The 18993-nt window shown below is 39.7% G+C and overlaps 1 protein-coding gene across 5 annotated transcripts in view; it reads right to left on the bottom strand.

Moving 5' to 3' along the window:
- Positions 1 to 18993, bottom strand: part of GRM1 (glutamate metabotropic receptor 1) — a 411814-nt gene that overhangs the window by 74704 nt on the left and 318117 nt on the right. For all 5 annotated transcript variants that reach the window (XM_055266615.2, XM_055266610.2, XM_055266601.2 and 2 more), the window contains exons 4-5: positions 10955 to 11201; positions 5792 to 5960 (exon numbers count right to left, since the gene is read on the bottom strand). In XM_055266615.2, coding sequence (XP_055122590.1) covers positions 5792 to 5960; positions 10955 to 11201 — 416 coding nt within the window. The remainder of the gene's footprint in view (positions 1 to 5791; positions 5961 to 10954; positions 11202 to 18993) is intronic.

The raw sequence follows: 18993 nt of genomic DNA, 5'->3' as shown, positions 1-18993 counted from the left end.
ACTATTGTGGTCAAGAATGGGTATCCAAGCTTCCAGATAAACAGCATCTTTTACCCAGTAATGCAGAAGCTAGGCTAACTAAGCAACTGTAAATATAGAGAGCTCTTTGAATAGCAGGAAAATGTACAGAGGAAGAGGGAAATGATATTAAAATAAGGGAGCTAAGGAAGGATCTTAGGTTGCTGATCCTGACAAATGCTCTGGAATCTGAGACCCTAACCCCAGTCTCTGTAGAGGCTTGAAGAGACATGACCGAATATAACTTGGCTACATTTTAATCAATGGCCTATGTTGAAAGGTGTCAATCTGAAAATTAATATAAGCAATTTTATTTTTTAAAGAAGGATATTATTAGAAATTATAAGTTTTCTCCACTGGCAATTTCTCTCAAGTAGCTATATCTACTAATAGGAAAAGCCAGATACAAACTCCTGTAGCAGCATTATTTAATAATGCTTGCAGCACAAACCTAGGCACATTTAATGTTCCAATTCCAGCCAAATATAAATGGTTTCTTAGTGGACTCTCTTAGTTCCATCCATTTTTAAGGGTCTCAGGTCGTGATGAGAATGATCATGTTCCCTTTGCTTTGATTCTCAATGAATCTGCTCTTTGGCCTCTTTACTCACCCATGGAAAAATCAGTCATATAAGAAGCTAAAATTGAGCAAGGAGCATGCTAGAGGTTTAAATTAAGCAGTCTTCTTTTCTTAGGGCCACATTTCTAATGCCTTTTAAGACGAAAATTTTATGTCTCTAGTAGATAATTCCAACAAATCAGATGAAATGTCTTTTTTTTTTTTTTTTTTTTTTTTTTGGAGATGGAGTCTCGCTCAGTTGCCTAGGCGCTATTTCGGCTCACTGCAAGCTCTGCCTCCCGGGTTCATGCCATTCTCCTGCCTCAGCCTCCCGAGTAGCTGGGACTACAGGCGCCTGCCACCACACCGGCTAACTTTTTGTATTTTTAGTAGAGATGGGGTTTCACTGTGTTAGCCAGGATGGTCCCTATCTCCTGACCTCGTGATCTGCCCGTCTCGGCCTCCCCAAGTGTTGGGATTACAGGCATGAGCCACCGCACCCGGCCGAAATGTCTTATCTCATAAATGAAAGCAGTTAATTCTAAAGTCTACAGTGTGTAAGATATGTGTAAGTGGACTTTGTTCTATATAAATAAGGTGCCACTTTACTATACAACAATAGGGCATGTGTAAACGAGGAGAAACGTTTATGACGTATGCCACATTCACCTAATATCTCCAGAATTCTGTCATGATTGGCTGGGTGATGGTAAGAAGAGGTAAGGTTACCTCTATTCTCTTACCACAATCTCCCAACCCAAAACCAACATCTTGGAGAAAAGAATTCAAATACAAACTTAAGAGGAAAAAGAAAGCAGGAGAAAAGAGCAGAGAGAGGAGAGAGGGGAAGAAAGAACAGGAGGCCAGTGAAATCAACCTTCAGTATCCTTTCCCTCACTTCTCTGTCAATGTCTTAGTCTCTATTAAACTCTTCCAGCCTCCTTCACAAATATTGTTTGCTGAATTCTGGATTCTGTTCCCTCGGCACTTTAAAAGTGGATTATTACTTATGATTTTATTGTGAGCTATTGAAAAAATAAGGCTTAGAAATTGAAATATGCATTTGAAGGAAATGAGCCAGTTCATATAATGAAAGATAGTTGAACAACATGTGTCCGTGGGATGATAACAGCTTTGAGCTGGCTCCAAGCCCAGCTTTGGCACTTTCTAGCTGAGAGAGCTTAGGGGCAAGTGACTCAATCCCTCTGGGTCTCAGATTCCCTCGTCTATAAAATGGGGGCATGATAATACTGCTTTAAAAGGGTCCTTTTAAGGAGTAATTGAAATGATGTCTGTAAAGCATCTATTGTACTTGCTTATGAACATACCTGACCAGTGTTAGTCCCTGATCTCCATTACTTCCCTTCTCCTTTCCAGCACTTTCTTTTCCTTTACCTTTCCTCCCCTTTCTACCCCTTTCCTGTCCTTCACTACAGCAAGGAAAACAGCAGTGGGTTCTGTATGTGAGACCAGCACACACACGAAGCCCCTGATGTTTGCTTGCATAACACTGTTCAGATTTTATCTGTTGCCCCAGACTCTCTTTGGCTGCACTTGTGGCTTGGGCCCTTGGCTATCAGCACTCGGAGAGTTCTAGACATTGCTGTTATGACTGCTACTGCAGTCTCGATCACTGCTCCTTCATATTCTGTCATCTCTAGCTGTCTCTCCCTCCCTTTGAGTAGGCTCTGGGCTCCAGAACTGCCCTTGTTGGACTCACCATAGCAGGACCCAGGCGAGACCATAGGAGACCCACCTAGGCTCTCACTCCTCACATTGCTTTCAGAATCTGAAGAAGTGTTGTGTTACAAGTCCTGGGCTCTGGCTTCCTCAGTAGCTGCCTGTAACTTCCTGTGAGCATAAACTTTGGCCACACGAAGCAGAAAATAGGATGAAGTGAACACATTCATTCCTCTCCCATCCTTCCTCCAATAGTCCGAATAGCCTATCCAGTGACCTCTCAAGGCCACTTGATTTCTTATGCTCAGTGAAGCAATCTCCTGCTCAATAACATGTCACCTTGTTTTGTTTGTTTTGCTTTCCCCCATCCTTCCATATCTCACTTCCCTTTCCCCTTATTCTTGTTTCTCTATGATTGAATCTTCCATTAATGTATTAGCAATTAATCCTTGCATAGCTGGTAGAGTTCAAGGGAACCTGAGCTAAGACACTTGTGAACTACATTTTCCAGGATCTCTTGCCAGCTGTCTTCTGGATGGCTTTGGTAAAATAGGAGCAACTAATGGGAGGCAGAAGAGAAGAAGAGAAAAACCAGGGTGCCCTCACTCTCCCACTTCAGGGATAGCTCAGAGGTAGTAGCTGTGAGGTTTTCTTGGGTCCCTCTAGCTCTGGAGTGGGAGTAGATGCTGCTGTTGGTCACTTTTGAGTTGCCTCAGTACCCCATTTTACTTTTGTAACCATTTTCTTCTATTAAATTTCCCCTAGTAAACCATCTGACATGGGCTCTTTTTTTCCTGACTGGACCCTAAGTTTACACACAACAATAAAAAGTATTATTTTATGCACCTATGTTTGTGGTATGACCACAACTTTTCTCTTCTTCCATGAGATATTGTAAGATATATTTGTAATTCTAAAAATCAATAACATAAGAAAACTAGATTTTTGACTACTTCAAAGGAAGTGATCATAAGAAAGTTCTGTGGGTTATCAGAAAAGATATCATATTATTACTTTAGCAGTTTAAATGGATTTGATATTCAAAATAACCCTTTCCTAAAGGCGGTATTTCCCAGTTAATACAAGTGTATGTCCTACAATCACCTGGCAAGCTGCCTGTTTCTCTTATATCTTGACAGTGGCTACTGATCTGGCTGTATGCATCCTGGGCCTGGTAGCTGGCAAATTAGTGATGTTAGAATGTGCATAATATTATTTGGTAAATAGGACTCAAATTTCATTTGTTTCCATACCACCTAAGGTGCTTATGAGAAACAAAACAAACATCCCCCCTCACCTCCACTCCAGGTTGGTATTGAGAGCACGCATACTTTCCTTCTGCAGGGTATACAATTTTCTAAAATTGGCCCCCAGGAGCTTTGCATTTATAGTGAATGCTCTGTAATGGCTCAGCAACAACTCCTGGGATCTCCTTCGATAACACGCATGGGCATAGCGCAAACATGATGGCAGAAATACTTCAGTGTTTAGGTGCAGGGATATATGCGGACAGCCTTGCCCCTGAATTGGGGAGAACAAAGGCCTCTCCTCTGGAAGGTGTAAAGGGGAGCACATGTGGTATGTGAGCACCCATTCATGGCCACCTGGCAGTCAGAGTAACAGTAAGTAATTGTGAAAGGGAGCTTGAGGACAGCAAATCCTGTCCTCAAGAAATTTGTTTTCTCCTGCCAGGTTTTATTTTTTCCATATAACCTGCAAAACTGAACTTTGTAGTTCCAAAAACTGTTTCCCAGTAATTGTCTGCACAATAGACTCAATGCTACACCCACACTGGAGACGCAGCCTGAGCCAACATGTGACATCCTTTGGGTGGCAGAAGTGCATGTGCTCAGGGCTTCTGTCGTCTCCCACCTTATGACTTCAGTCCACAGATAATCCTGTTTTTTCCCACTATCCAGAAAAGATGATGCAACCAGAGTGCCTTGGTCTGGCATCTCATGATAACAGGCAAGGAGAAATGTGGGGCCTCTGGATTTCAGAGAACATAACTTATATCATCAGCAGCCTCATGTGGAAATATTCCACCTAGACAGGAATCAGCCCATACATACTACTTTTACACATTCTTAGACTACTGAAATACTTCTGCACTGCTTGGAAGCTAGCAGTGTCTCCATGTCTCCTGAATCCCCCATAGGACCCCAGCCATGTAGGACACATTGGCCAAATCTTCCCATGATCCACCAACTCAAAGATTTACCATAGCCACGGCATGAGGCCTCCAGTACTGTGTCACAGCATGAGAATGGAGTCTATGCTGATGGACTGGTTGTCATAACAACTATTAAATATTTTTAATATGACTTCTGCAGAGAAGGCACAAGATACTTAAAACTAGGATGATTCATCTCAGAAGTTTGTTTCTTCGTCCAAGTGGCTAGAGTGACTGAGAATTTGAGTCCACCAGGATAGCTCTTCTCAGCTGCCAAAAGATGTTACAGGTTGCAGATCCTGCATTTTCTTTAGTCAGTTGAGATAAAGCATGTCCAGCCTCTGTCTAAACTTAGCATTATATGACTAGATTCTTGCCCTGGGGACCCTTCAGTGAACTTATCAGAGCATCTCTCCTACCTGGGTGTTTTTGCAGCTCTCAAGCAAAGAATGGTGTGGCGGCATGTCAGCATGGCGGGAGCCAGAGCCTCACGCCTGATCTACCCCAGCTCCAGCTGTGCTGTGAGACATTTACGTGACAGCCTATCTGTGCCTCAAAATGAATCACAGAAAATTAGGGATGGGAAAGACCTATTAGGTCATCTAATCCATACCCTGCCATTCACAATCCCTCCCCTATACTCCATTTCCTAGTGCATCACCCAGTTTGGTTTTAAATAGCCTGGAATACGGAGAGTGTTGCCTCCATGCTTTCTTCATCAAGAAGCCTCTTTAGCACACCCCACCGAGGATTTGATGCTTGTTTGTTATCATTTTCTACATATACTGATGTCATAATTACTCACTTGCCCCACCCCACCCTCCAAATAGCTCCTGAAAATAGTTAGAAAGTGGGGATGCTGTCTTGTGTAGAAAAAAATGCCAGTTTCAAAAGAATCAAAGGACTGGGTAGAGAAACGGAAAATGATAAGCACTCTGTGTTACCCTATTTCAACTTCTGGTATTTTAGTTATTTGCTTATTTAGCATTGTTCAGCTTCTGCTTTCTTTAACAATAGCTAGAACTATGACTAAGCACTATTATTGGCTTTGGTTTTCACATTTACTTGTTTTTGATTTTTAAAATTTGATTACTCATCTGTTTCCTGCCTAGATTGTGTTAAAGATTCCAGCCCATCATTGTGATTCAAGTAAAGACTATACAAATATTCTAAGAGTTTACTCACTCTGTTTCCTAATCTTTTGTCTTTTCAATTCTACCTAAACTCAAGAGCCAAAACCGTAAGCCTGGCACACCCTTTCTGGACAGTCATGTTTTTAAAATTGTCTGTGTTGTTCTTTACTAACGTCCAGGCAGCCAACCTCCTCACAGATACCATGCAAGAACGCATTTGTGGCTTACCTTAATCTGGCCCTTTAAGCAAGGCTCACTGCACACAGATCGCACCACTCCACTCTTGTTCATCTGGATTTTGTAATCATCAATATTCAGCACTCCTTCATGCCAGGTTCCAACGTGCACATAGTCATAGCGATTAGCTTCAGTGTACTGCAGATTCATGATATCATACCTACAAAGAGCACAATGTGCATGTCTTATAGAATATAGACATAATGTAGAAAACAAAGAAAGTTGATGAGTAGATAATAATAGAAACAAGAGAAAGCTAGAATCATCTTACATCAGCTACTGCCAATATTTTAGCTTATTTCTTATGTTTCCTCTGATTATCCCAAATGTGTATATTCCATTCTTCAATCTCTGTGCATCATCCATATTCACTAAAAAATAAATTACTCTTGTACTTTTCTCTCTGCTTATCCTCCAAAAAATAATGCTATGTTTGCTAAGTTGATCATGTCCTTCAAATTATGATTTATTAAGTTATTCTTTGAATAAGTATCAATAAGAACATTAATTTTTTATTTGATTACTTTAATCCAAATTTCTTTTTCACATTAAGTTGTCATTTTCATTACACTGTATTAAAAGGGGTGAGTTTTACCAAGTCTGGAACCTTTTTAAGGTGCTAATAGAGCAAGAAATCTGAGCAAGGCATCTTTAATTAGTAAGGATGTTGAGGATTTAATGTCTTGTGCACTGACATTTAAACTAATCTCTTCCCTGATTAGGATAAATATTTTTGAAACCAAATAACTGGTATCAGTTATTTCAGTAATTTGAAATGCCGGAACACTACACAATGGCAAAACCTACACTTAGAACTCTTCACTATGGTAATCATTACTATATAAATACAGTATATCAAAACATCATGTTATACACCACACACCATATATGTATATGGTATAGGACATTCTCCAATGCAATCTAAAGAACACGAGATCTAACATCAGAATGTACAAGCTGCTCTCTTTTCTAACATTTTAACAGTAGATTATACTACTTAGGAATGCCACTAAACTCTTTAAGCCTCATGTGGTTCTTGTGGGGATTTATTAAGATAGGCATGTAAAAAACTGCTTTATAATCAGGACAAATGCATATGTCCTATGGTCGAAATGCTTATGTTCACCCCCTTCCATTCATATGCTGAAAATCCTAACCCCCAAGGTGATGGTATTAGGAGGAAGGGCCTTCAGGAGGTGATTAGGCCATGAGGACAATGTTCTCATGAATGAGATTAGTAAAAGCAGCCTTAAAAGTGCCATTTGTGAACCAGAAAGCAGGTCCTCACTAGACACCAAATCTGTTGGTGCCTTGTTCTTGGACTTTCCAGCCTCCAGGACTGTGAGCAATAAATTTCTGTTATTTATGAACCATACAGTTTATGGTATTTTGCTATAGCATCTCAAATGAAGGAAGACAATCTATAAGGCAATAGCATGATTTCATTCATATTTCTATTACTATTAATGCCCTAAAATACTCTGGTTATTTTCATTTCTATACGAATACTGGAGAACAACTTTGTACTGGCATAACCATTTATATCTCAGTCATGGGAACTCTGGCATTCTTACATCTCCTTTCCATGTTGCTATTCACTCTATAATTAATGCTGCAGTTTCCCAAAGCTGCATGCTTGGTTGCTCCTTACTAGTTCTGCAAAGTGGTATTCTTTTCTGCAGTACCTATGCAAAGTGCTCATCCTCTTGGACTAGAAGATGAGTCACGGCCTCTTGCTCTTTGTGCTTGACTGAAGGAAATGGCAATTAATCAACACATTCTCTTCTTCATCAGCTCTCTTCATCCCTCGCCCCTCTCACACGCCCCTGCCTAATCCTTCCTGCAATTCTTTCTCTCTAAAGTGACTCATGCTCACAATCCCTCTCAGCCTAGCACTCCAGGAGGCTACAGCCAATCAAACTAAGTTGGCATCTGAAATCTATTGGCTGTATCTGGCCTAGTTTTTTTTTTTTTTTTTTAATGTAGACAAGGAATGTCGTCGGTTGATTGGGTTTTCTGCCTGTTCTTAATGTGCAAATGCATTCTGTCACCCACAGGGTAGCTAATGGCTTCTCCAAATCCAGATTCTTGCAATTTCTACAAATAGTTGTCCCCTAAAAGAAAAGATATTTTGGGAAAGTAAAGAAAGCTCTCCTTTGCCAGGTAAACAAAACGAGCTTAGAATGAGAAGAGAGAATGGTACACCCAGAGCACATTATTCATCTCTTTGCTGTGTTGACTTTTGACCAATAGACAGTTATTATCCCCCAGTTGCGAGACATACCAGAAAGTTCTTCAGAGTATCTTTCTGAGTGATATGCAAGTGAGAATTAACCGTGAGCTGCTGGCTCACACTCATCCTGTTGATCAATGACACTAATCTACACCTCTGATATCTTTCCATTTTAGATTCATTAGAGCTATAGAAACTGTTGTGCTGTTGTGAGTGCTTGATGTGAGTAATTTCCATTTTCATTTCCAGGAATTTTTGTGTTTTATTTCAGATTACATTATTACAGCTTCTCACATACTCACAAAGAAGGCTTTGCTGCAATGCTGGCTCTAGAATGTATTTTTCCTTTAAATCAGTTTCCAAAGACTTTTATTTTAGCTTCCTCATTTGCTTTTTCATAAGAGAAATCAGTTCACACTTCATTAGCATTTAGAAACAAAAAAAATTCACAATATTTTGGTATAAAACACATTTTTTAAAAAGACCCAAAAGCTGGGGAAAAAAAACTATTAAAAAATATCCAGGGAAAAATACTGACTTCATTTCAAAAAGCTTTCCTCATACTGTGTGTATTACTGAACACTGCCCTTTTCCTTTGACCCCAGGGTTCCTTCTAGGCATGTTGGTTTTTATTCTGGAATTTTTTATGCTATAAATTACATATTTACAACATCTTCTCAATGCATTCAGTTTACATTGTGTGATGATTAACTGAAATAATTACAAGAGGGACCAAAAGCATGAATGATGGTATGAAAAGAGGAGGGAGTACAGGGAGATTTTCGAAACAGAAATTGAAAACGGATTATGCCAACCAATTGCAAGCAGAAGGATATGATCCCTAAGAAAAGACCCAGGGGAAAGCTTAAGTAACATTTGAATATTTAATTAAAGATGGAGAAGAAACAAGCTAAAATTATGCACCTATATTTTAGATAACTTGTAAAGAGAGAGAAGAGGAGTAAACTTGAATATATGAAGTGTCAAAAATGCCTCTGGCCTTGTGCTAGGCACATTGTATGTTATCTTTGGGAATCATGAAGGAAGGTTTACATTCTAATTCTGACCCCTTATTGAGCCTAGGGTCCAGTGGGACACAGGATGAAAGAGAGTTTACAGAGGCAGGTAGTCAATGTTCTGAACCTCAGACTCACTTGTTGCTCCTGGTACCATTTCCTTGAAGCTTTTCACATGCCCAGTTCCTGAATCATTCCATCTACCTCACTTGCATTCCAGTCAAAACCTGCTCCCATCTAAGTAGCAGCTTGGAAGAAATCTGATAAATTGATCATTTTAATTGCTGACAGTGACTGATATCATTTATCCTTCCTAGAGCTGTCAAATTTTAACAGGGAGAATCCAGTTAGCTCTCACAAGATGCTCACTAAGTGCAGGACTTCAAGCTGACATAAAGAGATACATGGAGACTTACTTAGGGTCAAAGAGTCCCTTACAGTACTTCTGAAATGACATTAAGAAGGTTGCCAGGCTGGGCAAAGTGGCTCACGCCTGTAATCCCAGCACGTTGGGAGGCCAAGGTGGGTGGATCACTTGAGGTCAGAAGTTCAAGATCAGCCTGGCCAACACAGTGAAACCCCATCTCTACTAAAAATACAAAAAAATTAACCAGGCGTGTTGGTGCACACCTGTAGTCCCAGCTACTTGGGAGGCTGAGGCAGGGGAATCACTTGAACCCGGGGGGCAAAAATTGCATGAGCCGAGATTGTGCCACTGCACTCCAGCCTGGGCAACAGAGTGAGACTCTTTCTCAAAAACCAAAAAGAAGATTGCCAGCCACGTTGCCTAATTTTAGGATCTGCTAAAAGGCAGTGTGATGTTGCAAAAGATTAGAAGCCCCAGAGTGAGAGCACTTGCCTCCACCGCTTGCAATCTGTGGACATTAGGTGAGTTCCTTAGTTTCTCTGATACCCAGTTTTATTATCTGTAAAAAAAAGACAATGATCCACCTACAGCAATGAAGATTAAATGATTTGATGTTCCACTTGAACACAGCATATGCTTTTCTAAAAAGCTCTAAGTCTGGGACATCGTAGACTGACAGGTGACAGGGCCTATAAGACCCTGGGCTTGCTGAGTGGTAGCCAAGCTGAGGGCCTTTTTCCTTCCTCCTGAAGGTGTTAATTCTTCTGCCATTCTGATTATGCCTTTCCTAAGAAACTGTGTATGAATGAACACAACTATTCTTGATACTAACAAAATTTCCTACGTACCAATTATGCTTGAGCTAACTGGTAGTATCAAAGCAAGTATTGCAGAGCAGACTGTATGTAAAATGGGTTGGAGAGGATTTTATGTATCTACCTTGGTTTACTTTTCATCTGCTTTTTGTTTGATTAATAAGCCATAGGGACTCAATCCCCAAAACAAAGTTGTTTCCTTTCTTGCTCCAAGAGATATGTTAGCACAAACATAAGTTAGCCTGAGGAGAAGGGACACATATGCAGGACTTAGTTCTCTTTGCATATTGAGCTCTTTAACCAGGTGTAATATTCAAAATATTTCATAACCAGAATGGTATATAGTCAATCAATCAGAAAGATGCTGGCCTGGTGCTGGCAAGGTCTGAGAGGTTTCTGCTGGCCAAGTGTAATTTCTTTAGGTTCCTGGGCTTGCAGGAAGGTCCCAAGCATTCTGGAAAAAGGGTCAAGTGATAGCTAAGTAAGGGGGTGGCACTGGTAGAATACTGGGTATTGGGTGTTGAAAAAGAAGTATTTTAATGTTTTAAAAAGTGGTGTGGTCTTTGGTAATTTCATCTGATATTATCCCTGGACCTTTTGCTACCTAGTTATATCTATCCTCATGACACTCAGAAACCATGGAACCAGATGAAGCCACAGTTGCCATCTGTCTGGCACAGGAAGGCTCACAAGGTTACTTAGATTGATTACTGAAAAGATTACCTTCCAGGAGCATCTCCTTTCTCATCAAACCACACCTCCTCTCCAGATACTCCGATGAATGAGGACTTGATGAGGAAGTCCAGGAGCTTGCTGCCATCGATGGGCTTCATGGCATCGCAGAGGCCTACATGGCCAGGGCAGAGGGCATGGTGCATGTTCTGTAGCCCGTGTGCCATGGCATAGATGGCATTGATGACAAACCCCATCTTACTGTCCTGGACATAGTTTTCTTCTAAGCTTTCATTGCCTGTAACAATAAAAATAGATCACTACCAAGGTCACAATAATAAAGACTAGGCTCCCAGGTTTAATTCTCAAATGCCTTTGGGGGTTCTCAGAGGAAGGGAATGAGCAATGACACTGGCAGAAGCCATGCCCGCCTGTGCAAGCTTTGTACTTGTGGCTAGCTCTGGTGGATTCCACCTGCAAATGGTTTATTCAGTTTTATTCTCTCTATTCAATAATGGTTTTATGAGATATAAAACAAACTTCATAGAGGTGAAAATAAAGGACTTTCGAATATTGTAAAGAAATCCTGAAGGAGTAATGGGAATAACTCTTACTCCTTCTTTGTTCACAGGAACTTATATTAAAAATCTTCCTATATCATGGTACTGGAAAAACATTTTTTGATTCCTTTATGACAATCCACTGTTTACAGGAATTCAGTTTATGCATTCTCTAAACCATGGTATTTTCTTTTGGTGATTCCATTTTTTTTTTTTTTTTTTTTTCATTTCTAGGGCCACAAAAATCCAGAGTTAGAACTGGTCAGTATGAATCTCTTCTTATATATGGTTGATGGCGCAGAAATATTTAAATCAGATTTGCTAGTTATTGGAAAGTCAGGTAAAATGTTTCTTCACCGAAGAGTCACACTACACATTAATTTTAACCTTTAGATTTTACCTGTGAATTTCAAAAACCCCGCAATCACTTCTACCTATGTCACAGGTGATCAAAAACTCCCTTACTGCCAAGCAGGTTCGCAAGAATGGTATTGTGTTAGATATAAGTTCCATATTGGAAGTCTAGACTTCAGGACTTAGATATGGATGAGAAATTTTGGGACCAACTGGGTTTGTTGAAATAAAGGTAAGAGGTTTGCAAAACAAAATATACATTTTGGAAACATCACTGGCATAATTCAGAGACTTTAGTTGCTTCCTGAGATTTGCTTCTCTCTGCAGTGAGCTTTTCCTCCCTCATTTGGCTGATAGTGGGGGGTCGATGTGATGTGTGCTTGAAGTACTAGAAGGTGGGAAAGTCAGCAATTTAGCTGCACATGGGGTTGAGAACAACATGGGGCTCCTCACACTCCCTGCCAGCTGCCCTCTTTGTTCCAACCTAAATAGGTCACTGGACACTAAGGTTCCCAGGCTAAGACTAGCAGAGGAATATTTAGGAAGTTAGACAGTTTGAGTCTTCAGAAGAAATGCTAAAGAGTTTTGACTTTGATATCGAATTTGGGATGAAAAAGGACATTTTTAAAGAGTTCTATTTAAAGGCCTATCTATTTAGATGTAGTCAAAAGTTTGAAAAAGGTATACTTACATCTACCCTGAGAGTGATATATAAAATACCCAGGCTAGGTTAAAGGGGAAGAAGATTAGATTTTAATCCATTTTCCAGCTTTGCAAGATAGGACATTGTTAAAAGTGTAATTTGCTAAAGCAATATTTTCTTGGTTGAAAGGAAATTTTCCAAGAGGAAATGAGGAGTAAGATAGAGAGGAAGGGCATTTTAAAATCAAACCACACAAAATAAGTATAGAAAGTTACATAAGAAAGAAAGCAAAGATCCTCCTTCCAAAAATTGCAGATTCATTTAAACAGAGTAGCTTATGTCTGTCAGCCAGAACCCATGGCCCTTACTGTTGGTTTTCTTTCTCTCCCTCTCCAACTTACTGGGACCAGAAAAGAGGTAAATTTGTGCCATCTGCCAGATAACCCTTAAACAAGCCCTTATAGGCGCGCCTAGAACCCCAAATGCTAAATATTAAAGCTACTAGAATCATAGAAATTACCAAGAGTTAAAGAAAAAAAAAAGACAAAAATCGAGTGGCAAAATAACCTTTAAGACAGCAGCCCCTTAAAGTGTCCTGTCAATACTAAAACCATCACCCAAAGTGGCAGTCATTACAGCCAACACCAGGATCAAGCTGTAGAAAAATATCAGAATAAACACACAATGTTCTTTACCAAATGAAAAATTATCTGTTAGGGACAAGCCTTATGGACACTGAGTTTGCTCTTCTTGTTTTTGTAACTACTATTTAAGACTTATTTTACATAGATAAAAAATTACGTTGGTGCCCCCAGTACAAACTTCTTAAGCCAGTGCCAGTGGGTGTCTAGTGGATACTTCATTCATCAGCACTGAGACAGGAACTGTTCTTGGATATCTGTGAGATCAGTGTTTTCCTTTTGATCCTCATTTAGGGTGATCATATAACTTATGATTTGGGTTGTTTTTTAGAGAGAAAGTTAGTGTTAGCAACAATTATTTTGAGAACACAGGTGTAAACAAGGCTAACCAGGCAAATTATATCATCTCTCTTAAGTCAGGTGCCTTCTAACTGTGTCTTATCTTCTGAGGCTATTATGGGTAAGATTAACGTACAAATATGTATGTATAGACACACGTAAACATATGTACATAGATGTATACATATGTATATACAAACCATAGTCAGTAGAATGTCATTATTTTTTAACTAATTTCACAGTTATGTAATTTTTTTAAAGATTTGACAAACATTTATTCATACCTATGATACATCTGGCACTGCTTTTTTCAATGGAGTATTTTTTTTTTGAGACGAAGTCTTGCTCTGTCACCCAGGCTGGAGTGCAGTGGCGCAATTTCGGCTCACTGCAAGCTCCGCCTCCCGGGTTCACGCCATTCTCCTGCCTCAGCATCTCCGAGTAGCTGGGACTACAGGCGCCCGCCACCACGCCCGGCTAATTTTTTGTATTTTTTAGTAGAGACAGGGTTTCACCGTGGTCTCGATCTCCTGACTTCGTGATCCGCCCGCCTCGGCCTCCCAAAGTGCTGGGATTACAAGCGTGAACCACCGCGCCCAGCCTCAATGGGGTATTATGTAGACAAAACATACAAGAATACCTGATTACCTGATGTCACAGGACTTAAATTATTGTAAAAGTCTATAGAAAATTTCTAAAAATTAACACAACTAAGAAAATTATGTAATAATTACGATCAAATCAGTGTTATAGAAAAAAATACAAGAGAACGGGAAAGAAAAAGTGGGTATGTTGAGACAGTATCATGTCAATTGGTTAGAGTAGACCTCACTAAAAAGAGGAGCATTGAGTGAATAATTGAAGAAGAACAGGGAGTGAATCAGGCAAATATCTGGGAAAGCGCATTTAAAGTAAAGGCAATAGCTTCATATCTACAATAATACTAATACGGTCGGGGGCAGTGGCTCACGCCTGTAATCCCAGCACTTTGGGAGGCCAAGGCAGGCGGATCATGAGGTCAGGAGATCGAGACCATCCTGACAAACACAGCGAAACCCCGTCTCTACTAAAAATACAAAAAAAAAAAAAAAAAAAAAAAAAAAGCCAGGCGTGGTGGCAGGCGCCTGTAGTCCCAGCTACTCTGGAGGCTGAGGCAGGAGAATGGCGTGAACCCGGGAGACAAGCTTGTAGTGAGCACAGATCGCGCCACTGCATTCCAGCCTGGGCTACAGAATGAGACTCCCTCTCAAAAATAATAATAATAATAATAACAATAATAGCTACCACTTCTTGAGTGTTTGTTATATACAATACTTAAGAAATGAGCTATGATGCTTACCATAATCCTGCCAACTAAACATTAGTCTCACTGTTTTACAAGTGAGGAAAGCATGTGGTATAACCCAGATCCAAATGCCTCCTCACTCCTTGTTCTTCCTATCACACTTAGTGGCAATGCAGGGGCAGGTATAGAAATCTACAGAGGAGACGCTTTTCTGGTGACAGAGGACAGGTCATCCTTCAGTGCCCTGGCACCATTGTCAAGCCTGGTTTAGGACTTCTCTCTGGGATCATTCCAGATGTGCACAGCTGTCTCTCTGACTACAAGTACTGGCACCCAATCTACCAACAGCAAATGATGACAAAGAAGCCCATTCTGTCAGTGTCATATAGAGAGCCGGGAGGCTAGATACATGCTTCCGGGGAATATTTGCAATGTAATAGCTCACACCTCTTTCCAAAATAGACACAGAGTTTGTGTGTTTGTGTCCATCTGAAGTGAGTACCTATGCTGTCTTACTCTGCCAGTCCCCTGGCTCTGTTCACCCAGGGGGGTCCTACTGTCAGGAAGAACTCTCTTCAGCTACTACCTCAGTCTCAGCCCTGCTGGCCCCAAGTCTAATAAACTAGCATGTAGGGACATGTGACACAAAGTTGGAAAGTCATGTGGCTTTTACAGGGCCATTTCCTTTACCACAGCAACTGTCCAGATAATGTTTTAAGGATCTATTATTGAGCAAACAAAATCTATTATAGGCTGCCCTGTCCTCTGAAGCTCCTATATTTTCATGGCTAGTGAATAGAGGATTATAAACTAATAACATTGTCACTTGGTGGGAAGGTGAAAACACTTTGGTTTCCTGGGGTTTAGTGCCTTTTCGTAACACTTGTCTCAGAGTTATTAGCGAGAAGGAGATTTTATGAATCATTTTTTGTGGTACTTTAACTATTTGGGACCACTAGGATATCATTAAACCATTACTTTTTGTAATATGCTAAATGGAACCAAATAATTGTAGTTGACTGTGTTTATTTACTTTCAAAAGAATACCTGCCTAACTGCTTCACAGTGGGTTATGAAAATAGCTGCCTTGGTTCTAAATAGTAATTGTGTTCTTATTGTGAAAGCTCAACAAGGGCTGTAAACTGCTACCTGAATGCAGCAGCACACAGGCTCTCCATGGTGGGCACATATCAAAACCAGGTTCCCAATCCAGTGTGTCTTTTGTTTATCAGTTAGTTTTGTTTTTCATTGAAGTATAAATCACATATAGTAAAGTGCAGAAATCTTTATAGGTCAAAAACTTTTTACATATGTACACATTCATGTAACTGCTACCCAGGTCATGGTATGGAGCATTTCTAGAAGAAAGTGTTCATTTATTTAGTTTTCTTAATTGATCCCAGCAATTTTTTAATCTTTCAGTGTGCAGAATCTATGTGTTTGATTTTTCTGATACTACTTCAATTGGCATATTTTTATTTTTTAATTGTTTGTTGCTAGTATACAGGGATACTGTTGATATTTGCATACTAACTTTGTATCCTGCAAGCTTGCTAAATGTATGTATTAATTCTAATTTTTTATAAATTCCTTTGAATGTTCTATGTGCACTCACAAGTATATTCCTAGGTCTACTTCTTATTCGGATCTAAATTTCAGAAGGAAATACATAGGCTGGCCCACTAAAATCAGGAGTCCTAAGTTCAAGGTCACAGAGTTAGCAAGGACAGATGAGGAATTCATACGCAGGCACTCCCTATTAGGCAGCACTGTGCATGCACGCAGCAGCCCTACCCAACTAGTAGAGCAGTCCCATTACAGACAACAGGACATTTGTTAGCAAAAATTATTAGCTTAATTTTGTTTGTTCTCAGTTGCTAGTAATATTGTGCCATTTTGAATGTTCAGATTAAAAAATATTGAAAGAATGTTTAGCTCCAATAAAGTACCTTTGTTGATGCCTGTTTGATTTCATTAATGCAACCCCATCACTATGCATGTAGGTCCAGTGGTACCTTTTCAAATCTAAATTCTTGGCATTAACTTCAAATTAAAAGAACAAACACCACATTATTCTATCTCCTCATAAAGCAAGGAAGCATTCGGGGAAACAACGGTAAACGTGACTCCCCCTGGAAAAAATATTCTTCTGATTTCTCGACATTTGTAGCTCTCCACTGCTTATTTTTGCCTGACAGAATTATATATTCAATACCTAATTTGATACAATCTCAATTCAGATCAAAATAGAAAGGGCTGTAATTATTTTATATTGTTAACATATTGAGCAAAGAAAATGAAATTCATATTCCTTTAAATTGCCTGAGTCTTAGATTTATTGAAGGAAGATTAATCAGGTCATTTTTTAAATAATGACCTCAAAGGGACAAAGTGCCCTCAATTTTGCTTGGAGGCCTGGCTGCTAAAGTTTCTTTATGCTCTTCCAGGGAGAATTTGAGATAAGATTCAGAACTGTCTAGCCTTGCCTGTGCCCAAGTCTAGGACCTGGGAATTGTTTCCTCTGACACTATATTTTACTCTTTCCCTAAAGGGTTATCTCTGCTCACATCATAGAAAAATATAACAAATCCATTATTTTCTATTCAGTTTATTAAAATGTAAATTAACTCCTATGTAGGATAGAAGAAAGAAAAGATCATTTAATCAAGCACATGTTATTATCACTATTATTATTAGTTGAATTTCTATTGCTTAACCCCACCTGGGCTTTACATGTGCAAACTATACCGACACTTTTCTAAATGCATCATTCCAATCTATTGTTAAAACAGAAATTTCTCATGTGCGTGACACATAAACAGCAGGCTCTTTGCAAATTGACAATAATGTATGGTAGATCCTGATTCTCTGAAAATACAAGTGCATTTAGCTGATTCATATTTCAAAAAATTATGGTGTATCTGGAAAACAAATAAGGGCAATCACAAGGGTGTTAAAGTGATGCCGAGGATCAGTCAGTAACAGTTGAATTGTGGGGCTCTTTGTTTCTTTAAGGGAGAAAACAAGGGCTGCTTGCTGTGTGCCTTTGCGGTTATTATTGACCTGGCTCAAAACAGTGTTGTGGAGTAATAAACCACTCCCCCTGAAGTAACTAATCTTTGCAGGTCTGCAGTAGGCATTTGGCAAGTAATCATAGAGACAGAGTATGCTACAGAGAGCTGACTGCTTTAGCCAGTGTGGGAAGTTAGACTGTTGTAAGAATCCATCAGAACCAATTCCTTACTCAACAACCTGCTGGGTCAGAATCCTTGCCAAGCCTATTCCTCTTGGCCTCTCCCACACTCTAAGAAGGCAGATCTATGCTCATAGCACCACCTCTATTTTTTTATGGGCGATAGGAAGGATGCTTTCCTTTAGATATGTAAGAAAGCTTCAAAGTTTATGCTATTATGGTCCTCTTTGAATCCCAAGCAATGGTATGTCCTTTCTGAGTATCTCTATTTTCATGTTGCAGTGATTTAGGCTGAGCTAATAACACAAAGGGAAAATACAGAGTGAAATACAAGAGCTATTGTAAAAGCTCTACTTATTTCTGACTTGTTTTATTAGGATCTAACATAACATCTTCTGGTAACCAATATAAGGTCTTGCTTATTACAAAACAAAACCATAAATGTTATATGGCATTAACATTGTAAATCCACTTTTATGACTGACTCCTGATGAATGCAACAAAATATCTATAACTTGACAAAATGTTGCACTTAAAAAGTCTATTTTAGGACATATTAAAGAGTATCCTTCAGCTGTTTTCCTAGGATTAATATGCCAAGTAGATAAAATGGAAGCAAGGAACAGAATCCTGCCATGTTCTGAACAGACTTTGTGATTTAAATATAGGCCATAATGTTTACTACCGTATCAGCAACACACGGGAATAAGATATACTGTGAATTTTGGCTGGGCTTGGTGGCTTATGCCTGTAATCCCAGTACTTTGGGAGGCCGAGGCGGGTGGATCACCTGAGGTCAAGAGTTTGAGACCAGCCTGACCAACAAGGAGAAACTCTGTCTCTAATAAAAATACAAAATTTGTCAAGCATATTGGGGCATGCCTGTAATCCCAGCTACTAGGGAGGCTGAGGCAGGAGAATCGCTTGAACCTGGGACGTGGAGGCTGCAGTGAGCCGAGATCACGCCATTGCACTCGAGCCTGGGCAACAAGAGTGAAACTCCGTCTCAAAAAAAAAAAAAAAAAGAAAAGAAAAGAAAAAAGAAAAAGATATACTGTGGATTTTTGTTTAAAGT

The sequence above is a fragment of the Symphalangus syndactylus genome, chromosome 2 (genome assembly GCF_028878055.3).
Source record: "Symphalangus syndactylus isolate Jambi chromosome 2, NHGRI_mSymSyn1-v2.1_pri, whole genome shotgun sequence".
Lineage (NCBI taxonomy): Eukaryota > Metazoa > Chordata > Mammalia > Primates > Hylobatidae > Symphalangus > Symphalangus syndactylus.
The sequence above is the reverse complement of the archived record's forward strand: the minus strand, read 5'-3'. Positions and strand labels throughout refer to the sequence as shown.